The sequence below is a fragment of the Poecile atricapillus genome, chromosome 20 (assembly GCF_030490865.1).
Source record: "Poecile atricapillus isolate bPoeAtr1 chromosome 20, bPoeAtr1.hap1, whole genome shotgun sequence".
Classification (NCBI taxonomy): Eukaryota; Metazoa; Chordata; class Aves; order Passeriformes; family Paridae; genus Poecile; species Poecile atricapillus.
Window position 1 is genome coordinate 626400 of NC_081268.1, and position 23232 is coordinate 649631.

Genomic DNA, 23232 nt, shown 5'->3' on the forward strand with positions numbered 1-23232 from the left:
GTATTACCATTATTTTTAATGTCATACGATAGCACGTATGGTTTGTATTTTAGATATAACATGCAAGCAGAAACAGTCCTATCACATCTGAAACTGTTTTAAGTGCTATTTATCACATTTGTGAAGAGGAAACATGATTTATTCCTTCATCTGTAATAAACTATAAATTTGACCCCACCCGTTTCTTTCACACACACAGGACTAATGACTTTCAAATTTGGAAAGTAAAAAGACAAGAAATCAAAAAGACAGGATGTAGCACAGAGGACTGCTTTTTCCATTTGAATTTTCTGAAGTGCTGTATCATAACTATGAGATTGCTGTTTGTGTCTTAAGCTTTACCCATTTTTGACAAAAGCCATAATCTAGCATTGGTTTGCATTTCCAGGCATCTTTTAGACTTTCAGAGACCTGCTTCATTTGGAGAGCTTTACTCTGTAAACTAACACTACAAAACAGTTTTTCTCCCTTTCTGGTAAAGTGTATTCTTACTGTCTCCAAGCCTTTGCAATTCCTTTTGAAAAAGCAATCATCTTTTCTGAAGTATCAAAGATATTCTCTTGTAAGAGATACAACCTTTCTTGTGATTTAAATGTATTCCTAGCCACCTGACAATATGAAAAAAACCTTAAATCCATGAAAGCCAAGAATTCATCTCCATTTGGGATTAAGACTTAATTCTGAGGTCATGCATCCCAGAAATAAGTCACACAAACATCAAGCACTGCAGTCTGAAACTAACATTACCCAGGCTGCATCGTGCACTTCTTCACGGTAACATGCACCATAACGAAAAGGTAGAGTGCAGCAAGGAAATTTTATTTATTTATTTATAAAATTGGATTTTATTTTACATCTTAGAAAAAGACACTGGCCCCAAGACAATTAATATTTTCACATGGCCATTACAGTCAGTACACCAGGTTAAAAAAAACACAGGAACTGAAGAAATAAAGAGTAATTAATGATGCTTACTATAACATCCTGAAATTCGATGGGTTCCTAAGAAGGCCATAAGCCAGTTCGTTAACACACAAGCAGCGTTCACTATTCCTCTCTCTTTAAGTAAGGAGATTTCAGGTATCAGCAACCATGGAGCTGGACCCCAGAAAAAGGCAAACCCTGCAATTACATGGTGAAGAGAATAAATGCAAGTTAAGTAGGAAAAAGTAAATTCTGTCTAAATTAATCAAGTAAGGGGGATGCGGTTTTCACGTCAGATTTGTGCGTGATTTTACTAACACCGTACCTCTTCCAGAAGGAGAGAGAACACGTGATTTTAAGTTAGTATGATAAACGCTAGTGCATTTTTCATCATAATAATTACAAGAATATTCTTAACAAACAGAACTTGCCCAAACCTCGGGTACGAGTCGGAAGCGGCGTGAAGCAGCAGGCAGCCAGATTCCTCAGCAGCCATATCTCGCCTGAGGGGAAACGTCGACGCGCCTCTCCACGGGGCCGCCGCTCCTCTCCTCCACGGGGCCGCCGCTCCTCTCCTCCACGGGGCCGCCGCTCCTCTCCTCCACGGGGCCGCCGCTCCTCTCCTGCACGGGGCCGCCGCTCCTCTCCTCCACGGGGCCGCCGCTCCTCTCCTGCACGGGGCCGCCGCTCCTCTCCTCCACGGGGCCGCCGCTCCTCTCCTGCACGGGGCCGCCCCTCCTCTCCTCCACGGGGCCGCCCCTCCTCTCCTCCACGGGGCCGCCTCTCGGAGCAGCGCCGGGCGGCAGGAGCGGGGCGGCGGGGACTGATGACGTTCGGATGCGCCGGAAGCCGCCTGATCGTGAGAGCCTCGGGTGCGGGAGCGCCTTCTCTCCGGTGCCGGCGGTTAGCCCGGCGCGGGCTCGGCCCAGCCTTCCCCTCCCTTCAGTACCGGGTGGTCGTGAGGCCTGGTCTCGTCGTGAGGGTGACCCTTCTGTCGCGGGTGCCCGCAGATTGTGGCGCGGGCTGCGGAAGTGCTGAGAGCCGGTCCTGAGGTGGGAGAGATGGCCGCAGGGAAGCACCCTGCCGTGCTGGGCTCCGGGAGTCCGCGCAAGCCTTGGCGACTGCCCGCCGACGGACACCCCGCGCCGGGCTGCTACCTGAGGTGAGCAACGCGGAGCTATCGGCAGCAGCGGCGCTGAGTCTGCGGTCCTCGCTGTGCTTTTTGCGTGTGGAGGTATATTGGGAGCGGGCGGGGGGAGCGGATGGGGCTGGCTGCGTAACACCTGGAAAAGAGGCTCGAGCACCGGTTTCAGCAGCTTCACAGCAGCCCCTAATTTCAGTATTAGTTTCACGTATTGAATACAACAAACGCCTTGGGGCTCACGGAGTTCTTATTCGTAGCCGCCCTATTAGAATTTTTCACTTGTTTTAAAGAGAACACATGCCTGTTTGAACAGCAACTATATTCACTGCCGTATGTGCTGAGGAAAGCTGGTAAGTGCTGTCTCCAGTAAAAGCTACTGTAATGAACTTGTGACTTAACAAGAGCAGCTGCTTTTGTGCATTTGACATCCAGAACCTTCTTGTGTGTTTTACCAACAGTTGCATGCCATATGCAGCCTTTTACAGAGACGACTGTACTTTTTTATACTCCTATGTACTCTTAAGAGGTGTACTCTAAGATCTTTTTCTATGATGGTAAAATGTCTGTATGGAAATAAACATACTATTGAGTCCCACTCAGGTACCTCAATTCTTAAAGTTTGGGAGTGCTGTGAAACTAAGACAGTTGTCTAATGAATTAGACTTTCCAGAGAAAATAAATAAATATTATTTTTTTAACTGTTTGTTAAGTTTTGTTTTATTTTAACTGTTATATTGTTTAACTGTTGTAAATTTTAACCACTTTTTAAATTTGATAAACATTTGTTAGATGTTTATGTTGTTAATCAGTAGTCCCAGGGCACTGGAGGAATTTGAGATGTCATAGGATAGTATAGGTGCATACAGGATGTAGTTCAGGAGGTGGTATTCAATTTCACAGTTAAGTCTCAGTGGAAATAAACTGAGAAAATAGGAAAGGAAAAAAAAAACAAAAGAGGACTTTTTTTTATGCATTTAGGTCAAAGTGGTGCAGACACGTCAAAACTGATGGACAAGCTCAGGTCTTTACATGGGCCAAAAAGAAAGACGACTAACGTATCTTCCAACACAGTGTGTCAGACATCACTTTATAGTTTGTTTAAAAACTAACTAGTTACCTGCTTTGTATTTAAGATAGTTCAGGACAAAGATATGAGTAAATTATGTTAGTAACTAGCTTATCACTGCTTATGTGCTTTGGTTTTTTCCTTTTATCAGAGTTATCCATGGGTAAACTCTAAGACTGTGTTTATTTGCTGTAATAGGTTTAAAACTTAAATTAACCCCTACCTTATTGGACTCAGAATCTGAAAGTGTTATCTAAAACAAGAAATATGTAAACATTCATAATGAATGCTAACATTCATTAGCTACGTGCAATTTACTTGTAAGTCTGCTGTAGAACAAATTGTAGTTCAGGGTGCATGCAAATGCTTAGTCCTAACCTAAAGAATATTTTAAAATGTGTTTGGTCACTTAAATTTATGTGTTAACATGCCATTTGGAATACTTATGTACCAGTAATAAAGATGTGATTCATACCTTATTTTCTGAACGGAACTAATACAGTATTTTGATGTATCACAGGTAAATTTTTCCATAACCTTATGGAGAAAAAGGACTTTGAAGCATGGCTTGATAACATTTCTATTGCATTTCTTTCTCTGACGGACTTGCAGAAAAATGAAACTCTGGATCACCTGATTAGCTTGAGTGGAGCAGTCCAGCTCAGGCACCTCTCCAATAATCTAGAGATTCTCCTCAAGAGGGACTTCCTCAAACTTCTTCCATTGGAACTTAGTTTTTATCTGTTAAAATGGCTTGATCCGCAGACCTTACTCACATGTTGCCTCGTCTCTAAGCAGTGGAACAAGGTTATAAGTGCCTGTACAGAGGTGTGGCAGACTGCTTGTAAGAATTTGGGTTGGCAGATAGACGACTCTGTTCAGGATCCTCTACATTGGAAGAAGGTTTACCTAAAAGCTATTTTAAGGATGAAGCAACTGAAGGACCACGAAGCCTTTGAGACATCCTCTTTAATTGGACACAGTGCCAGAGTGTATGCACTTTACTATAAAGATGGACTTCTGTGTACAGGTAGGAAGGACAGACAACTTCGGAGTCATAAAATTCTTTGTTTTCTCTTCCTCCTCAAGATTAAAGACAATATGCTTTTCTTTTACCAGACAGATTGTTTTCATAGTGTGACTATAGATGATGATTCAAAATTACTTATTTTTTCAATTTCTGAAACACCTGGTGTACTAATAAACTCATTGGTCACTTTAATAAGAAAACAAGGAGACCGATGTCTTTGTTGGATAAAGAAATAGTAACAGCAGGCATCATTGTTTCTGCCCATGGCAGGGTGGTTGGAACTAAATTATTTTTAAGGGCCCTTCCAATCCAGATTTCTCTATGATTTTGATCATGCTGTTACTATAATGAAACCCATTTGAGAAGTTCAGATATGTTAGCTATCCTCTTAGATGATAGCTTTCAAATAAAAGGACTTTGAGATGTGAGAGAACTTGTGTCTCCCCAAGTGTGGAAGAAAAATTTGTATCTTCTTCCTGGAAACAAGGCTGTAAGCACTTTCAGTTCTTAACGTAAGTGCTTTATGAAGTGCTGTAAAACTAGATTTAACCTTGCTACTAGTCTGATTTGCACATAATTTCATCTTCCTCCCTGAAGAGTACAGACTTCAAGATTTTAGTTTGAACTTAAGTTACAAACAGAACATATATGAAGCCTTAGTATGAAAGAATAATAACAGTTACAATGAACCACCGACAGAGCATATTCAAAGGATTTTCCAATCATTTGGAATGACAATGTTGTACACTAAGTTGGGAATACTAACTTCAGTTAATTCATTGGTACATTAGGATGCTTATTATAAGCCAGCAACTAGAATCTAGCCAGTGTTTCACTTACCTACTCAGCAGTGAATGTTATACACAGAAAACAGCATTGTCAAAACTTGTCTGACAGCTTTTGTACTGAAACCCCCAGGAGAAGAAGCGGGTGTAAATAGTACAGGGTTTTATTTTGCTCTCCAAAGCTAGCAGTTTTTAAAAGAGGAGCTTCAGGTAGAGAAAAGAAAGTGGCAGGATATGGGGCCCAAGCACAGGTATCCACCTGTGTTTCAAGATTTGGTGGACTCCTTTCCTTCCTGAAAGAAACTAAAGCTGGCAGTATAGTCAGTGGCTCTGCAAACCTGAGAGTGATGTGTCATGTGAAACTTCCATGCATCTGTTTCAGTAGACACTGTCAGTCAGAAGTAGTGCTAGAACCTACCAATCTTCCAATTATCCTGTTCTTTTATATTCTAGGATCAGATGACTTGTCTGCAAAACTGTGGGATGTAAGCACAGGTCAGTGCATATATGGTATCCAGACACACACTTGTGCTGCAGTGAAGTTTGATGAACAAAAGCTTGTAACAGGATCTTTCGATAACACAGTAGCCTGTTGGGAATGGAGCTCTGGGGCAAAGACACAGCATTTTAGAGGACATACTGGTGCAGGTAGGTGAAAATTTTAAAATTGTAATTTCACCAGTGAAATGACGTACATCATCATCAAACAAAATATAAGTTAGCTTTTGCACACTGGCTTTTTCTGTTTATTCAGCCTCTGTTCTCTGTCACCTGAGTCACAGTTCTTCTTGACAGAGGAAGTGACCAGAACAGATATACACTTGTCCTTGAATATGCCAAAACTTAGCCATGTAGTGTTTTGCAATTGCATGTAAGTAACAATAAATGCCATGGCTATTTCAGTAGCTTCAAGTCTCAAAGAAATGCAAATCTTAGGTAGCAGGGCATACATGATCATGGCCATTCTTTCTATTCTCAGACTGGACATGAGCTTAAAGCAAAGAGTAAAATAGGACCTGGGAATATGTATTTGTATTGCCCTCATTATTAAATTCTCTGTTGTGTACTTAGAAATATCCTCAGCTCAGCTTAGTTTTTTTTCCCTTGTATTTATAAAATGTACTAATCCTGTGGAATCGTCTTACTAAAACTCTGGAAATAGGAACTAGCTTAAGTTGCACTTTGCCATAATTCAGCCATAAAGGAACCACTGATATAGATACACGCTGTTAATTTAGGCAAAAAAACCCAGTAATTTTGCAATGTAAATTTAGGCATTCAGAGTAACAATTCATGTATACAGTTCAAGAACAATTAAAGATGTAGTTGCATATGAATTTAGAAGCTACTAAATTCATATAGAGGCTACTAGTGTCTCACAGAAAAATGCATGCTTAGAGACTGATATTCCTTATTTAGTTCCATTTTTGCTTGAAGTTTTTAGTGTGGATTACAATGACGAACTTGATATTCTGGTCAGTGGCTCTGCAGACTTCACTGTGAAAGTATGGGCCTTATCAACAGGAACGTGCCTGAATACCCTTACTGGACACACAGAATGGGTCACTAAGGTGGGAATATTGATTTATAATTAATCTCACACACTTATTTGCACTAAATTTGTAGCATTCCAAATTTTTATTTCCTAATCCTGAAACTAGATTTAGAATTTGAAAAACATCTGGAAATACTGCAAAAAAACATTTCAACAGAAAAAATATTTAAGCTGTAATTAAACCTTTCAGACCATTGAAGATACTTCAATTCCAAAGCAGCTGGGATAATGTTAGAAAGCAGCCTTTTGATTCAAAGGCTGAATAAAAACTGGTTCTAAAAAGAATACAGCTTTAAAAGTTATGTAAAAAAATCTAATGATCTTGATAACAAAAATCTGAGCATGAAACAATATTTTTCTTCTGGTTATTTCAGAACTTGAAATGTGGGGGGTGTGACTGTACAGGTGAAATATGTATGTTTCCTTATTAATACAGTAAGTTGTCACTAGTAGGAACAAGAGGAGTGTAAACTGTAGTTTTCCTTCTGTTGCTAAAAGTATTCGTACTGCCTTTATACATGGATACACTATGCAGGTGGTCAGTGAAGTGAAAAATACAAATGAAAATTTGTTTATTTAACAGCATCAACATAAATCATTACCATTCTTCAATTACAGGTCGTTTTGCAGAAGTGCAAAGTCAAATCACTTATGCATAGTCCTGGGGATTATATTCTCCTAAGTGCAGATAAGTATGAAATCAAGGTATGCACATATATCATGCATATATTATTTTGGTATATTGAGAAACAAAAACCTTGAATATTTTGCTGCAGCATACTAATAATAGAAGGCTTTAGTTTTTCCCCACATTTCCTGCTTTAGAGGCTGTGTGCAGAACATGAAACTCATTGGAAACTAATTTTTCAATGCTTGCCTTAGCATTTGGTTTTAAATGATAGCTCTACAAGAATGGTAATGCAAAGAATCAGTGCTTTCAGGTCATGCATATTGTGCTAACTTGACAGTGAGGCAGGTAACTGCAAATACTGTTACTGTTGGGGACTTCGGGGTGGGAGAGTGCTGTAAGTTTGTGGCTATAGAAGTGCTTTGTAACTGAAACACTGTTACATTTCTGTCCCAACTGGATGGTTGATTTCCCCCCCCCCCCCAATTCTTTAAAGTACCCATTTCCACTGTTTTTTTAGGCTAGAAACAACACATGCTGCACCAACACTCTAAGACAAGTCAGTTGAAGAATTGATGTTCCTACCTGAAAGAGATAAATATTTCTGAAAAAAACTCATGCACACATTTACCTATTATTTTTTGTATTTTTTATTATTTTTAATATTATTTATTATTATTACTACTTATTGTTTTATTAAAAAGAGACTGCGAGGCTTGCTCTACTTATGTAACAGTTTATAATGCAAATTTTTTATGCCCTTAAACTGTGTTTTAATTGTAGATTTGGCCTATTGGAAGGGAAATAAACTGCAAGTGCTTAAAAACACTGTCTGTTTCTGAGGACCGAAGCATCTCCCTACAGCCCAGACTGCACTTTGATGGTAAATACATAGTGTGCAGTTCAGCACTAGGATTATACCAGTGGGACTTTGCCAGCTATGATATTCTCAGGTAAATAATTCAGTTTAGGATTCAGTCTTCATTAAATGAGTAAGAAGTAGATTATAGTAGTTTCAATAACTTACTTTATATGTGGACCAAAAGAATCTTGATAAAAATTCTGTAAACATCTTGCTTTACACATACTGAGCAGTTTTAATTCTAATTTTGCCATCTGATAATATGAATCGTTTCACTGCTGTTTTGGTTTCTGGCCACATACTAGTTCTCTTCCATATTTTCATTCTGTAAGCTGAAGTGTTTCAGTATAGACTTACACTAGACTGCAACACTGTAGTTGTGAATGTGAAAATGTAGTGACCCAGAGCTAATGTTACCATGGACTGCTGGACAGAGAACCAAGCAGGCATTTCTGGGGGTCCTTTGATGGGACAAGAAATTAAAAAGACTATTTTTCCTTATAGCACTATTGATCTGCTAATGCTGTGGAATGATAGTGAAATCTATCAGACTGCAGTAAGGGACCAAACATGTGGGGACTAACAGTGGTCAAGTAAGAGATTTTTAGCCTTCAGGCACTATCTTGAGCCTATGGGAAAGTCAAGTACACAATTTTCTCACTCTGGCCTGAGAAATCATAAGGAGGAATCCAAACAATCCTTAGAGAAGGAAAACAACATTTGCAGGTGTTGTTTGTTGCCTTGTTGTTTACTTGCAAGAAACTGTCAAGGGGTGTTGTTCCTGACTGTCCAATGATGGTGATGTGTTGGTTTGATGGCAAATGAGAGGTTTACCTTTTTGGACCTTCTTGGAACTGACTATTAAAAGAAGATCTGGAAGAACAAAAAGTGCTCTCTTTTGCAGCTAAGGCTAGAGACTCTATGTCGTCACTATCTCTGTTCCTAATATAGTATGACATAAACATGATGGCATTCAATTTCCACAGAAGGAATCAGGCTGTATGAGTAGGAAATGGTGGCATCAAAGACAGTAACTTACTAAAGAAAAAAATGCATTTTGGAACCGCTAGCAGACTCTTTAATTCAAATAGCCTGAGTATTTGTGGATATTTGAAAGATCTTCAGAAGTATCAGTAAGAATAACTGAGTAATTTCACCTCTTAGTTTACCCTCCCATCTTTCAAAACAAAAGATAGTCTCTTACTGTTGATAACATTTTCATCCCCACACATTTCTGTGTCTCGGTTCTTTGCTTTATGTAATGCTATGATCAAACGTGCAGGCAGTTGTGGAAGACTCAAGTCTTCAGTTTCTGTTCCAAATTTTACTTATTAAGGGAAGACATCATAAAGGTGTTGGGGAACTAGAAAATACTTTTATTTCTCCCCATGCTTAATTTAACATAAAACATCAGTAAAACAGCACTCTAAGGACAAGGATGATTTATCTAACCTGCTTATCACAACAAGGCATGTCTATGTTTCACTTCTGCATTTTAGAAGAGTGATCAAAAGAATAGTAACAGCATTTACCTCTTAGTTTAAAGATATTGAGGCATGAAATCCATATGGAAATTTACTGTAAAACACAAGTAGATTTGCTCTTTTGTTTGTATGTGGAAATATTTTTCTTGTGCTCTGCAGAATAATCCTTTTAAAACCTTAGCCTTTACTTATGTTCAGATGAGTCTGTCCTGAAAGCACAAAGTCAGAACTGAAACCACAGGCCGTATTGTAGCTAAGTGTTCAGTTGCTTAATTTGAAAGATTTGCATCCAGTTCTTTCTAAAGTATTTCAGAATGATGAGTTTAGACACATTTTCTGTAGACACACAGGATTTAGTTTAGTAATTCAAGCTCATGACTAAATTTTAAGGGAGATTCTAATACTGTTTTCTTGTCTTCTAGGGTTATCAAACCTCCAGACTTCTCAAATGTGTCGTTGCTGGGCTTTGGAGACATATTTGCTCTACTGTTTGACAACAGATACCTGTATATAATGGACTTGAGGACAGAAAAACTGATAAGCCGCTGGCCTTTGCCAGAATATAGAAAGTCAAAGAGAGGTTCAAGCTTTTTGGCTGGTGAAATGTCTTGGTTAAATGGACTAAATGGCCAAAATGATACGGGCTTGGTTTTTGCCACCAGTATGCCAGACCATAGTATCCATTTGGTGTTATGGAAAGAACATGGCTGAAAAGGTCACACATACAGAATCTTGAGGAATATATGGCCTATCGGCAGTGTGTCCATAAAACAAGACTTTGCATGAACCAAAGTTGCACACCCAATGGTATCATCATGCAATGCACAATCATTTACTTTTATTTGGGCATTTGGGAGTGGGTTGTTTTGGACATAATGCAATGCAGCATGCTAACAGTATTCACCACAAATTTTTGTCTATATTCATGTTTAAATATACCTATTTGGGCTCTGAAGTATAGCTTGTAATATTTAAACCATACAAATCTGCTGTCAAGTCTGAAATCAAGTTGTGCTTGACCTGACTTCTGACCTTTTTTTTGTTGTTGAAACAGAAGGTGAAGCTACTATTTAAGAACCATCAGCTTTTGTACGTGTAACAGCAAATACTGGTTACAGTGCATGGCTGCTTAACAAAAATGAGAAAATAGCAAACCCTTTCTCTCTCCAGAATCATTCTCTTCAAAATGTTTTTCCATATGGTAGCTTTAAAAACCTTTGAAACAGAAGAATTAAATAGGATCAGATGCTGTAAGTTCAGGAACATGTCAGTATGATCTGTCCTCAGCAGGAGTGATGCACCTTTTCATCTATCTGATAGAGCTTGCAATTGCGATCAACCTTGGAGAACCTCTGACATATTCGTCATCCTTGCTAACAGTAACTCAGAATGGCTTGATTGGTATTTTATAGTCCTTATTTCCTAGAGTTTGTGTTAAAACACAATTTAGTTCACATGAAGGGGAAGGCAATTTTCAGTCTTTACAGAGAGTCACTTTCTTGCATTAAATGATGTCTACCAGCCACTCACTTTCTCCAAAAGTTGCAGTTAATATAATGTATTAAAAACAGTTGCTACATCTGGAGTTAAAAAGCAGGGGCAAATGACAGAATGCCACATGTCTGGAGAAAAAACAAATCAAGAGTCTGAAGGAAAGCACGAGGGTAGAAAAAAGCCTTATTGATCATCTGATGATGATCTGATGATAATTGTTGAGTAGCAAATACTTGTCCATGTACTTCTGTGCTATTTGACATGTACTTAAAAGCTGTTACATCACATGCTTTAGAAATGCTTTAAGTTGATCCCTTCCCGCACCTTCCCTTCCCGCACCTTCCCTTCCCGCACCTTCCCTTCCCTTCCCGCGCCTTCCCTTCCCGCACCTTCCCTTCCTGCACCTTCCCTTCCCGCACCTTCCCTTCCCGCGCCTTCCCTTCCCGCACCTTCCCGCGCCTTCCCTTCCCGCACCTTCCCGCACCTTCCCTTCCCGCACCTTCCCACACCTTCCCGCACCTTCCCTTCCCGCACCTTCCCTTCCCGCGCCTTCCCTTCCCGCGCCTTCCCGCGCCTTCCCTTCCCGCACCTTCCCGCGCCTTCCCTTCCCGCACCTTCCCGCACCTTCCCTTCCCGCACCTTCCCGCACCTTCCCTTCCCGCACCTTCCCTTCCCGCACCTTCCCACACCTTCCCTTCCCGCACCTTCCCGCACCTTCCCGCACCTTCCCGCACCTTCCCTTCCCGCACCTTCCCGCACCTTCCCGCACCTTCCCTTCCCGCACCTTCCCACGCCGCGCCTTCCCGCACCTTCCCACACCTTCCCTTCCCGCACCTTCCCGCACCTTCCCACGCCGCGCCTTCCCGCACCTTCCCACACCTTCCCTTCCCGCACCTTCCCGCACCTTCCCGCGCCTTCCCTTCCGTCACTTTTTTTTACACAACTTAAGAACATGAGTTTTCATGAAGACTAGCTCCCCTTGAAAAGACAAAACTATCTAGTAGCATTATTAGTGTGACTTTTTTCTTCACACTATTCAAGGAGACCTGATTTCATACTTAATACTGAATCAAGGCCAAGATTCCCAAATGTATGTAGTATGAATTATACCAATGAAGGGGAGTTTTCATATGCAAGAATCAGTAATTTGAGTGATGCTGTCGGAGTTGCATGAAGGCACAAGTGGAGCAGTCTCTTAAATACAACGCCCGACTTCTAAGCACTCAGTTTTTCCACATTTATGCATACCAATTTATTTTGAAAAAATCTTGTCTGTACTCAAGGATTTTATCAACCAGAAGCCAAATTCACAACTCTCATTTCAAACTGCACTGTGTGGGGTGTAAATGATCAGCTAGCAAAAGCGAGCTTTTGTTGTCTCACTACAAAGTGAAAAAAGCTTCCGTGAAAAAGAAAGTTTTCAATAACTTGTCTTGAAACCCAGTTCTCATCATTCTTAATGTAGGAGTAACGTAACAGTATTGTTATGTGTGCAGTAACAGCTTCTTCTGAAGGAGCCACCTATACAGCGCTGCATTAACTTTGAAAGATTAAACAGAGGTGTGACAGAAATGTCCTTGTTTCCAAATCAGCAGAACAGGAAAACTTGATTAACTACTTTTATTAGTGACCTTAATCATGCAGAGTCCACAGAGAGGTGGAGCACAAGATGGCTGAGAAACTGAGACCCAAGCTGAGCCTTCCAGAAAGAATAGTGGGGAAAGGGAAGGTGGTGGGCATGGGATGGGGAGGCACTGCTACTGTCTCCAGCTAGTAAGCTATGAAGAAAACAATGTCAGACTCATTGCAGCATCATGCAGCAAGGCAATGGTCAGTGTTCTTACAACAAGAGAAATTCTCCACAGTGAAGTTAAAGACTGGAACAGCTTGCCCAGCCTTCCCAAAGTCCTAAACACACCATGCTGTAAACAGGGACTTGGACTTTCAGATGCCCCTTTTAAACAACGAGTCTGAAATTCTAAATGGACCTGTTGCTACACGAGATTGTATGACTGACAGCAGCAGGCATTTCAGATAGTAATATAGCTGCAAGTTTGTTGATACAGACTGGGAGATGCTGCAGTCACTGTGAAGCACAGTAAAAGTTCTTTTTGGACATCTGCTAATGATGCTAATCCACTAGTGACAGAGCTCCTTAAGAACACAGGTATGTGCCACTACCAAGTAGATAAATGAATGAAAGCATGACATTAATGTAGAAATTTTAAAAAGCATACTTGCTCAGACATGCTCTTCTCTCTGTCAGACACCAGAGTGTCAGGCTATCGCTGCCTTCAGATGTGCCTTCAGTAGGAAGGTTCTAATTATATCACCACAACATATGCAATGCATGTAGTTCTGGAGGCTTATCAAACAGAAACTGAAATTATGAAACTGAAACTGTGAAAACAGAAGTGAGCAAATGGTTTTTATGGTTTGCTTTGGTTTCCATCCGACTTCAGCAAAAGTCACTACTTTGCAGTATTTCCAGATAGAAGTTGGAAAAAATGCAGCTTCTATACCCTTAACGCCTATCAAGGAAACAGTATAATTTAACTTACCCATCACATAAAGGACTAAAATCCAACTTGTGTCTAAATTTCATGAAACATTTTCCTATGAGGCTTCAAGGTGCCAGGAAAAAACCCAACAAACTATTAAGTTTCATGGAAGTTGTTTGGCCATCTATTTTCCCTCCTCGAAATAGGTTCTTTAAAGTCCACAAAAGTATCATATTTAATATCAATCTGTATCCCTTGCCTCTATTAAAAGCTTTCCAACACAACTCAGCACTTAACACTTTAATAATTCATAACAGGTGTGATCGCTCCTCAATGTTACATGTCTGCAAAGCCCAGTTGAACAAAACATTTTTTATCAGCAAAACTTCAACAGTTTTAGTGTTACTAAACAGTTTAGTGTTACTATCCATCACATCTTTAACATACACTATTTCCAAGAACATAAGGGGTAATTTTTTTACAGGAAGATTGTGCTCAATTATTTGTCTATACTCAAATTGATGCATACAAATTTGGTACCCAGTGACATACAAACTGCAAGAATTAAGCAATGCTACCTTTAATCAAATTACTGTATTTGTGCTTTTTGTACATAGGTTGAAAACTGCCCTGCATTATTTGAATCAGTTGACAGATACTGATTTTTATTATTGTTTTAACTGAAAACAAATTGTACATTTGCCAGAAGAAATACTGCAATCTGCACTGATCCGTGATATCATTAAATGATTCATGGCTTTGCTATAGATTCCCTAAATAATTGCAGCAAAATGTAAACTCCGTGGGGAAATCAATTTAATATGATCTTTAAAGGATATCCTCTGTCTTCCCACAATACAGGTAGTGCTCCACTTTCACTCCTTATAACCAAGGTTTCACTTTTGAGCTCGCAGCATGGTTTGAGATAACACCTTGTTAACATTCATGATTAATGATGAGTTATATCTCCACAGTGTTGTATCCCTGATGAGAGATTCTCTGGGAAGGTCGCTTTGAAGGGCCTTCCGACAGTGATAAATGAGGGCAACATCCATGGGAACATTCGCACTGTTCCCATAAGAACGTAGGACAGAATGGACTGAAGTCTGAATCACCTTTCGTGGATCAACTATCATTTTCCTGGGATTGATTACATCTTTCCTGTCAGGCTCTCTGTATACATGTTGTAGTATGTTAACACCTGGCACAGTATTCCAAGAAGAAATATTGAACATACGAGACGATATGGTTTCTGGGAAGATATGGTTCTCAAAGAGGAAAACGCTAGTCCCCGGGTTTTGTTCCTGAAGACTGTTCATCATTGTTTTCCAGTTTGGGTGTTTAAGGGGAAGAATTATTTCATCAGCATCATTAAGGACCACAAACTTGCTCCTTTCCATGTTACGGTATATACAGTCATTCAGAGCTGTAATTTGTCCATAGTAGCCAATGTGTGTTCCATCTTCCATGAAGTGCCATTCAGAAGAAACCCTGAGGTGTGAGTTTATTGGCCAGGGAATTATCTCAACAGTTCCTTCTTCTATATAGAACTTCAAGACTTTCTCCATCAGATGGCTGCAGTTGTTCTTATAGATCACCACTTTCTGTACTCCAAGAATCTTGTACATTTCCATACTCTGTATAAACTGCAAGACATTGTTGTAGTTTCCAAACATGGCAGAAATGCACACAGTGAAGTCAACAGAAAAGGTCTCAGCCTTGCGGTTTTTAATTTCAAACCTTGGCAGCTGGTTGATATTTCCATGTGGAGACTGATGAATTGATACATGTGTTGGATCACAATTTTCAGGTTCCAAACAAATTATATCTGCTGCACCATAAGGGAATCCAAATCTATCAGAATGAACATCAATTTTTGCTTTTGATACATATATCTTTCCATTGGGCTGACAGCAGAACCAGCAGTACAGTTGTTTTACATCTTCATGGTGAACAATCCCAATCAGACGAGTGACTTTGCTTTCTCTGTCATCAAAGTATGGGGATATAATAAAAGTTTTGTTATCTTTTAATGCTGTTATTGTGCTATTGGCAATTTTCCCTCTACATCTTCTGCCTTCTTGAATTACTTTTGGCTGATGGGAAAGTCCCTGTAACCTCAGATAAGAAACTGCAAGCATTGAAGTTAAAGTAATAATGCACACAGCAGCAGCAAAGTAAGATTTTTTCCCAGCACACAACATTTTGTATGTATCTAAATGTGCATGTACATTTCTTTGTCCTTGTACTTTATGCTGCCGCATCTGCAGAAAAGAAAAGACATCGTATGACATGATAATACTGACCCATGATCATTGCTCAAGAATTTCACAGTTCAAAGAATTGTGAAAGAATTTCACAAAACAAACTGGCGGCAAGTCTCTATCATGGTGCACTGACTTACTCAGAGACTGTGCTTTTATGAAAAATCAGTCACAGAACACATCTTTAATGATATGTAAGATACTGTATGTGACAGTCCTTTATTTGTCAGATGTGTGGAGCAGTTTCTGTACAGTGGAGGGATCTGCAGAATAACATAAGAGATCTATATATAGCAATACAAGGAGTATTTTTTTTTAATAATCTAAATTTTAGAATATCCAATTTAATAACTGGACAGTAATTCTTAAAGCAAAGCTTTTCTTTTTTTCCACCTACACAGTGTGTATGTAAATTACATTTAAAAAAAAACAAACTCAACCAGACTTCTCACAGACAAGCTAGAGACAGATAAATTAAAAGTATATAGAATTAATCAAGTTCATAATAAACATGCTGAGTGGGGATTACGTACAATGGTCCAGATATAATCACTAATTTATGAGTTACCCAACGTGCAGATCACCACAGATGAGACCATACACACAGAGGAAAGTCAGTTCATACAATCCAGCAGAAGGCAGGTGAAATCTATGCAGGTATAAAAATCAGTCTCAATTAGCCACTCTACCCTACGTAGCCATGTACACGGCAGGAGTTACAGGAAAGGTTATCTGATATTAACGCTTATGAGAGATCTGGACCTCACACTGCATTAATGCTGGCTCAGCTCCTGGCACAATTTGGGGGTTACGGCTTAAAACTCCTGCTGCTGCAGGAACAGGTAGGCAGTCCCCAGTGCCTGGATGTCTGAAGTCTTCAGCAGCACTTGTGCCAGCAAGTGTTAATGCCTGAGTGGGTGGAATTTATGGCACTCTGAAGCACTCATTTCTGCAAGTGGAACCTAGACAAAAGTTTTCTCTACAAATTCATCGTTAGGTATTCAGATATGGTCCATAAACAGAAAAGTGACAGCAAGTCTCCTCAAATGCCTGCTTGTACCAGAGAGATTCTTGGGAAAAAAGTGTCCCAGATTAATCAAATTCATATCAGAAAACTGGATCAGAAAACTGGATAGGTAGAAGAGAGTTTCCCCAACTGCCAGCAGGAAGTGTGGAGTAAAATGCCAGCGTGGAATGAACTGATGTTATTGCACAAGATGATTAAAATGTTTCTAGAAGGTGAAAAATAATTACCCATGCCTTCAAAATAATGTACAATATTTTCACAACTGCTCTTTCATGAAAAAGTGAACTAGGGAGAACTACAGTCACAATACACCCCTGAAAATGTCCCATATACCAAGGCTGATGTGATTTATAGTAGCCTTTGCTAGCTCCCAATAAATTGTTTTTCAGACAAGAGTCATAGGGGCACCAAAAATCTCACTACGTCACACTAGGCACAAAGCAGAAAAGGAGTAGCAGAAATCACTGACTCTTCTATCTCTGAAACGGAGAGCCCTCCCCATAAATCCTTAAAACTGAGAGCAGAACTTCAAATACAAAGTAAGAGTCTGCTATTGCCATATGACTTCCCGCTGGAGATTTGTGACTGAAAACAATTCAAACATTTTAAGTCTTTTTATGAAATGTTCTAAAGTACAGGTTTCCCCCAAGCATTCTTATTCCAAGGATGTTATATATTTTAGCATTCTTACAACATAGAGGAAGTCGAATTTAGCATTCTTACCCTTGGTTTTACCTATACTTAAAATATTGGTCTGTCTTACAAAATAAATATTTTTTAATTAAAGAAACATGAAACACTAAATAACAAACTAAATTTATTACCTGTTATTTCTTCTACTTTTGCTAGCAATAAATAACAAGAAAAAAAAATATATTTTCAACTGTGTTTTGAACAGCAAACACTGGAAAGGAAAAGGTACCTTTTAAAGCAGATAGCCGAGTGAAGTTCTGTTCAGTCCTCCGTTCACTTTTAAGTTATTTTGCTAAAATAATCTACTAATTGTTTATTTTAAACAGATAAAAACTTAAATACCTTTAAGGTAAATTGCAATAATTGTTCAATACAGAACAATACTGAGAGAAAAAAAAAACTGGTACAATACCTAAGACCCTTCCTGGCACATTTTATTTCACACAGCTGCTGCTCTTTTAATGTCAGTAACAGCAGCCACACCTACCAGAAAAACAAGTTCTCCTTCTCTTGAGCAAAGCACAGAGTTGTGTTGCAAGAACTTAATTAAAATTACAAGTATGTAAGTGAGTTGTTGAAGCAAATCAAACATTTTTCATCAATTTTTTAAGGCTACTTAAATTTTCTTCTGAAAATTAATCTTGCATGTTAATATAAATCCAGTTTGCACACATACTTAAAAAGAATTAGAAAAATACACTATATATATATCTGTATTTCTTGGACAAACAATTTTTCATAACATGCTATAGGCTTAGTTGGAACATGCAGATACAGATTCTGATTAGGAACTGTGTAAGAGAGATGAAACAACAGCAAGTTCTAGAAGCCAAGAAAAAGCAAAATCAAGAACTCAAAGACACATCAGAACACCGAATATTAAAGAAATGAAATATGTAATTATTTGACAAGTGAAATTCATGGTTTCCCCAATACAACTCATTAATTTTGCACTCCTGAAATAAACAGTACAAATATGTAGTCATATAATACATAAAGACAGTGTAATTAAGAACACATTTGTATTTCCTCACTACAGAGAGGGTAAAATGGCTTTCAGTATATTTAAATGAGTCTCTTTTATAGTAACAATTTATTTCAATCTCGCATTTTTTAATTCCAATTAATATGCAACTAACCATGACACAAATTATGCATATTTGCTTTAACACTAAATTTAGCTAATGGTATCAATGGCTACTTTGCAGTATTCTCCTTAACTATAAACAGGCTTTCTTCCTCCCCACCACCCTGATAGACTACAGTAATATCACCTCCTCGTCTTCATTACCTTTTCTTTCAACAAAACAGTTGAATGCAAGGTAAAACCATGTCATAAGAAACAATCTTCCTTCAGCAATCGTTTCTGTGCAGTTGGCCCAGTTTCCCTTACTCTCTAGTACAGGAGACTAGAAATGTCTGACTAGAAAAGACCTTATCCACTTGTATGTGGCAGCTAACAAGCCCTCATTGTTGGAAATTTTCTTTCTCAATGCATGCTAGGATATTTTTTGGAGATGCAACATATTGCACAGATACATCTGAGCTTGTCATCAGGCAACAATTAATATATCTGCCCAATCAGCCAAGCAAGTGCAGTTACACAATGTGTTTTCTTCTGCAGCAAGGTCATAATAAAGAGCTCTTGACACGGTTAGCATCATGGAATGGCTTGGGTTGGACAGAACTTTTAAATATCATCTGGTTCAAATCCACTTGCTGTAGGTGAGACATCTCTCACTAGATTGAGCTGCTCAAAATAATCTTGTTTCTCCTTATTTCATTGGTCATAGTCCTAAAATTTACTCTAAAACCTTGTATGGGACCAAGAATGCACCTACAAACTTTCATCTATCTAAATCTTCTTTTTTTCCCCATCCTAAACCAAGGAATTATTCATGCTGAAGCCACATTGTACCACTACACTCACAGCAGATTTATTAATCTCCCATTATAGATTCTTCCAATAGCTTGTCCTTTTAGAATTTTGAAATGGAGTTTTTTTTAATCACCTTCAAATTGGACATTGTTTACACCTTTGCTGTCTAGCTTCTATTTTCAGATCATCTTTTCTAACATCTTTCTGTTAGAAACCCCCCACAACTAGCACTGTTCTTACCAAAAGGTGGTATCAATTGCTAATTTAGTTCAAGAGTCATTCCTGAGTAATAATTAATCTCCCTCACATACTCTTTGCATTGTGACCTTCCTTTGTAATTTGTTTTGTTTGCACGGAGACAGCTGAAGGCTTTTTATGTTGCTCATTTCAGTATCTTGACAATGTCTACATTGCATTAAGATTTTCATAACTCTCATCTTATTACTTTTATCTCTAAGTCTAGGGTAAGGGTAAAGAGCAACCGACAAGAGGTGAGTGCCGAGTTTCAGTTGCTAATATGAAGTATTAGCTTCAGCAGTATAAGAATAATAAACAACCTAATCCTTGCTTATCCAGGGTCTAACTAAAAACCCCCCACTGAAAACACAGCCTTACAAAACTTACAATTTTTGAAAAAAATTATTCTCTATCCTTTTGTTTATGATTTTTGTCAAAAGCAAAACCACAGATCACTGGTGCCTAAATAAGAATTACAAATATTAACAATCATTTACCATCTTTATCTCAGATGCCTGTTGCCAATCTCTTGATAGCTTCCTTTTTTCAGAAAGGTTCTTTGGATCTTATAAGAGAGGAAGGATACTAGTGTGTCAAAGTCAGGAGCACATTGTTTGAAGGATTAAACTGAAGGCAGTATTTTTCCACTAATAAAATACTACTCTAAAAAATTCAAACTGTCTGTTTCTATTCTAAATACAAAGACACTAAGTCAGAACAATATATAGTGTTGTCATACAACACTATACAGTCAATATACAGTTGTTTTACTTATTTTGTGCCATTAGAACTGACAAACACCACACTTCCCTGTATACACTCAGAAACTTCTCCATTAATAATGTGCTGTACATCCCTAAGCCAAACTCCTCCTATTGCAAACACTTAAACTTCATGTCTTTTGAAATATGAAACAGATTGGGCAAAATAAAAACTGTGTGACATTTAAAAGACTGTTATTTCAACTTTTTTTCTTTCACACTGTACTTTTTTAGCTGGGACTGAGTTAATTTTCTTCCTAGCAGGGTGTTGTGTTTTGTGACCAAAGCAAGTGCTTCAAACACGCCAATGTTTAGCTATCACTGAACAGTACTTACAGAGAGTCAAGGCCATCTCTTGTTTCTCCTGTGGCTCCCATCCCAGGAGTTGCATGGCACAAGAAGTTTGCGTGGAACACAGCTGGGACTGCTGAACCAAACCACCCAACATCATATGATGCCATGGTCAGCCATCTAAGCTGGGGTAAGAAGGAGAGGGGGAAACATGCAACATGACAGCATATGGCTTCCCAAATCACTGCTAAACCTGATGAAGTCCTGATTCCCTGGAAATGGCTAGAAACGTGCCGGCTAAAGGGACATGATGAATAGATTACACATTCTGTTTTCTATGCAGCTTTGCTTTACCTTTTAAAGTGTCTTTATGTCAGGCAAAGCCCAGAGGAAAACCCACGCTTGCCTGTCTGGTTCTATCCCCATCCCCACTTCAAGAGCAAGGGTGAGGGCTGAGCTGCCTTCCAGGATTAACCCACAACACACAGTGGAACTATGCTTTGGAGAGGTTTTGCATTCGTCAAATCTAAACTCGACCCTTAGTAGGTATTCAGACAGAGATTCAGAAAAACGTGGCTTTGATAATTAATATATACCTTTAATTTACCGTTAGGTGGTTAACCCCACTACTTAAAAATAATGCTACAGCTGATCACCTGTTTCTTGTGTGGAAATAAAATCCCGAATCTGTCGCGCTTCTCCTGTGAGCGCTGCCAGTTACAGGCTCCCGAGCAGGTGCCGCTGCCTGACCTCAACTACGGTCTCCGTTTACCACCCTGGCACACAGCCGGCAGCGCGCCCCGTCCCGCGGCACCCGCCCTTCCCCGCCGCCGAAGCTGTGCGAAGCTGAGCCGGCGTTACCGGAATGCTCGCGCCTCGTAGCCGGCTCTCTCTGCGGTACCGACAGAAGCAAACGCAACACGCTCCTGCGGCCCGGGGCCGGCGGGAGCGCCCGGTCCCCTCACGTCCCGCCCGGACAGGCGGCGGCGGCTTTGGCCGCAGAGACGCCGCGGAACCCTGCCCCGGCTGCAGTACCTCGGGGCGGCTGCTCGGCGCTCCGAGCCGTAGCGGTGCCTCGGCTGTGCACGCCATCGGCCCCGGCTCTCGGCGAGCGGCCCCGAGGGTCTCGTTCGGCGGGCGACGGGGAGTCGGTCGCGGACGAAGGGAAGTCCGGGCGGGCCGCAGACTTCCAGCCGCCCCTCTGGCCTCTTCGGCCACTTTTCCAGGTTCCCCGAGGCATCGGCCGGGGACGCCCCATCTAAGACCGGGAATGGACGCTGATGCGTCAATGCCGGCCGAGCGTTTTGGGAAGCAGGGCCTGCCCACCCCGCCGCAGAACAGGACGCCAGCGGCTCTAGAGCGCTGATAACCCGGGTTTCACATGCTGTGCTCCGGGGGAACACTCCCACACAGCCTGGAAATGATCGGCAGAGACCGCATAAGTGCAAAAGAAGGACCTCAGCAGTGGTGCACTGTTCTCGAAGAGGTCTCCGGATTCGACCCCGACTGTCAAATTAACTTGTGTGAAAAGGAGAAACACAAGCTCTAGTCATTATATTTTCAAAATGCAAGTCAATTAAAACAAAAAAGTACAGGGAAATTGATAATTACACAACCATAAAAATCCAGTAGTTAACTGGAGTCCTGTCTGCTTTTAGAGATAGACATGATCGCTGAATCATTTCTACAATGAAATACAAGGTTGGCATTCGTAGGAGTCCTGTGGTGGGATTTTCTTTTCTAGTGCCAAAGGCCATAAGTTACAGACCTTTGTTTCAGTTATAGAGATCTCAGACACAGAGTGTCTTTATTTTCTAGTTTTGTATTATTACAAGAAATGGAAAACATTTACTACAACTGTCTTTCAGTGTTTCCAAGCATTCCTGTGTGTTCCTTTGCATTCACAAATTATATTTTGTATTTTATTAAGACAGTAGTATCATTAACAAATTGTATTTAAAATAATTCAGCTAGATGGTTGTTTGCAGTTCTTATTCTGCAGAATTTTATGAACTTTTCTCTATATCTGTGCTAGAACAAATCTGTTTTCTGGCCTTCCTTGTTTGCTTTATGTTCAGTTACATCATGCTTGCAAACCCAAAATGTGGATCATCTGAAGCAAGTAATCATTTGCAACACCAAATAATTCTCCCACCACAGTCTATTCTTCCTAAAACCTGATTTCTGGCAGAAAGAATATGGCTACAGACAAAGTCTGTCAAAGAAATACAAAGGATACATCATCCAGTTCATGACTATGGGCACTTTCTTATGGACCACTGTATTTTAGCTGATGCAAAATGGGTGTTTCCATCCTTTGTGATATAATTATCTGAGACGCCCTTACATCTGGGGTCTACTGAGACCTGTACACATTGACTTCTTTTTTCTTTAAACGCTCTCCAAGATATATTTTCTGAATTTGACTGACAGATCTTCAGAGTAATGGATCACAATTAACCATGAATTATTCCTGAAGAAAAACTAACACTGTGTGCTAGTGCCCTCCTTTGCACACCTAGCACAGCCTTGCAAACAGAGTAGGAACAAAGTTACTTAATATTTCATTTAGTTTTTTTCTCTCCCAAGTTACAAGACAAGATGCTT

At 39.9% G+C, this 23232-nt stretch overlaps 2 protein-coding genes across 7 annotated transcripts; one reads left to right on the plus strand and one right to left on the minus strand.

Annotated features, from left to right (window-relative positions):
- The first annotated feature begins 1949 nt into the window (after positions 1–1949).
- On the plus strand, positions 1950–10270 carry FBXW2 (F-box and WD repeat domain containing 2). Of its 2 annotated transcripts, none has more exons than XM_058853936.1 (7): positions 1950–2086; positions 3655–4164; positions 5403–5597; positions 6387–6520; positions 7123–7209; positions 7916–8085; positions 9901–10270. In XM_058853936.1, the coding sequence occupies exons 2-7, from the start codon at positions 3675–3677 to the stop codon at positions 10187–10189; spliced, it is 1365 nt and encodes a 454-aa protein (XP_058709919.1). In that variant the 5' UTR covers positions 1950–2086; positions 3655–3674; the 3' UTR covers positions 10190–10270. The 2 variants fall into 2 exon arrangements, with proteins under 2 accessions (XP_058709919.1, XP_058709920.1); XM_058853937.1 differs by having other exon boundaries at positions 7916–8015.
- Positions 10271–10642: 372 nt separating this feature from the next.
- On the minus strand, positions 10643–22078 carry LOC131586753 (uncharacterized). Of its 5 annotated transcripts, XR_009279225.1 has the most exons (4): positions 21661–22078; positions 20671–20761; positions 11877–15459; positions 10643–11331 (listed from the first exon to the last, which is right to left on the minus strand). XR_009279225.1 is itself a non-coding variant. In XM_058853932.1 (3 exons), exons 1-3 carry the CDS (start codon positions 21881–21883, stop codon positions 14370–14372), a joined length of 1404 nt encoding a protein of 467 aa, XP_058709915.1. In that variant the 5' UTR covers positions 21884–22078; the 3' UTR covers positions 11738–14369. The 5 variants fall into 5 exon arrangements, 4 of the variants coding, with proteins under 4 accessions (XP_058709915.1, XP_058709916.1, XP_058709917.1 ...); XM_058853932.1 differs by lacking the exon at positions 10643–11331 and having other exon boundaries at positions 11738–15459; XM_058853933.1 differs by lacking the exon at positions 10643–11331 and having other exon boundaries at positions 11738–15737; positions 20671–20810; positions 21661–21800.
- Positions 22079–23232: the final 1154 nt, after the last annotated feature.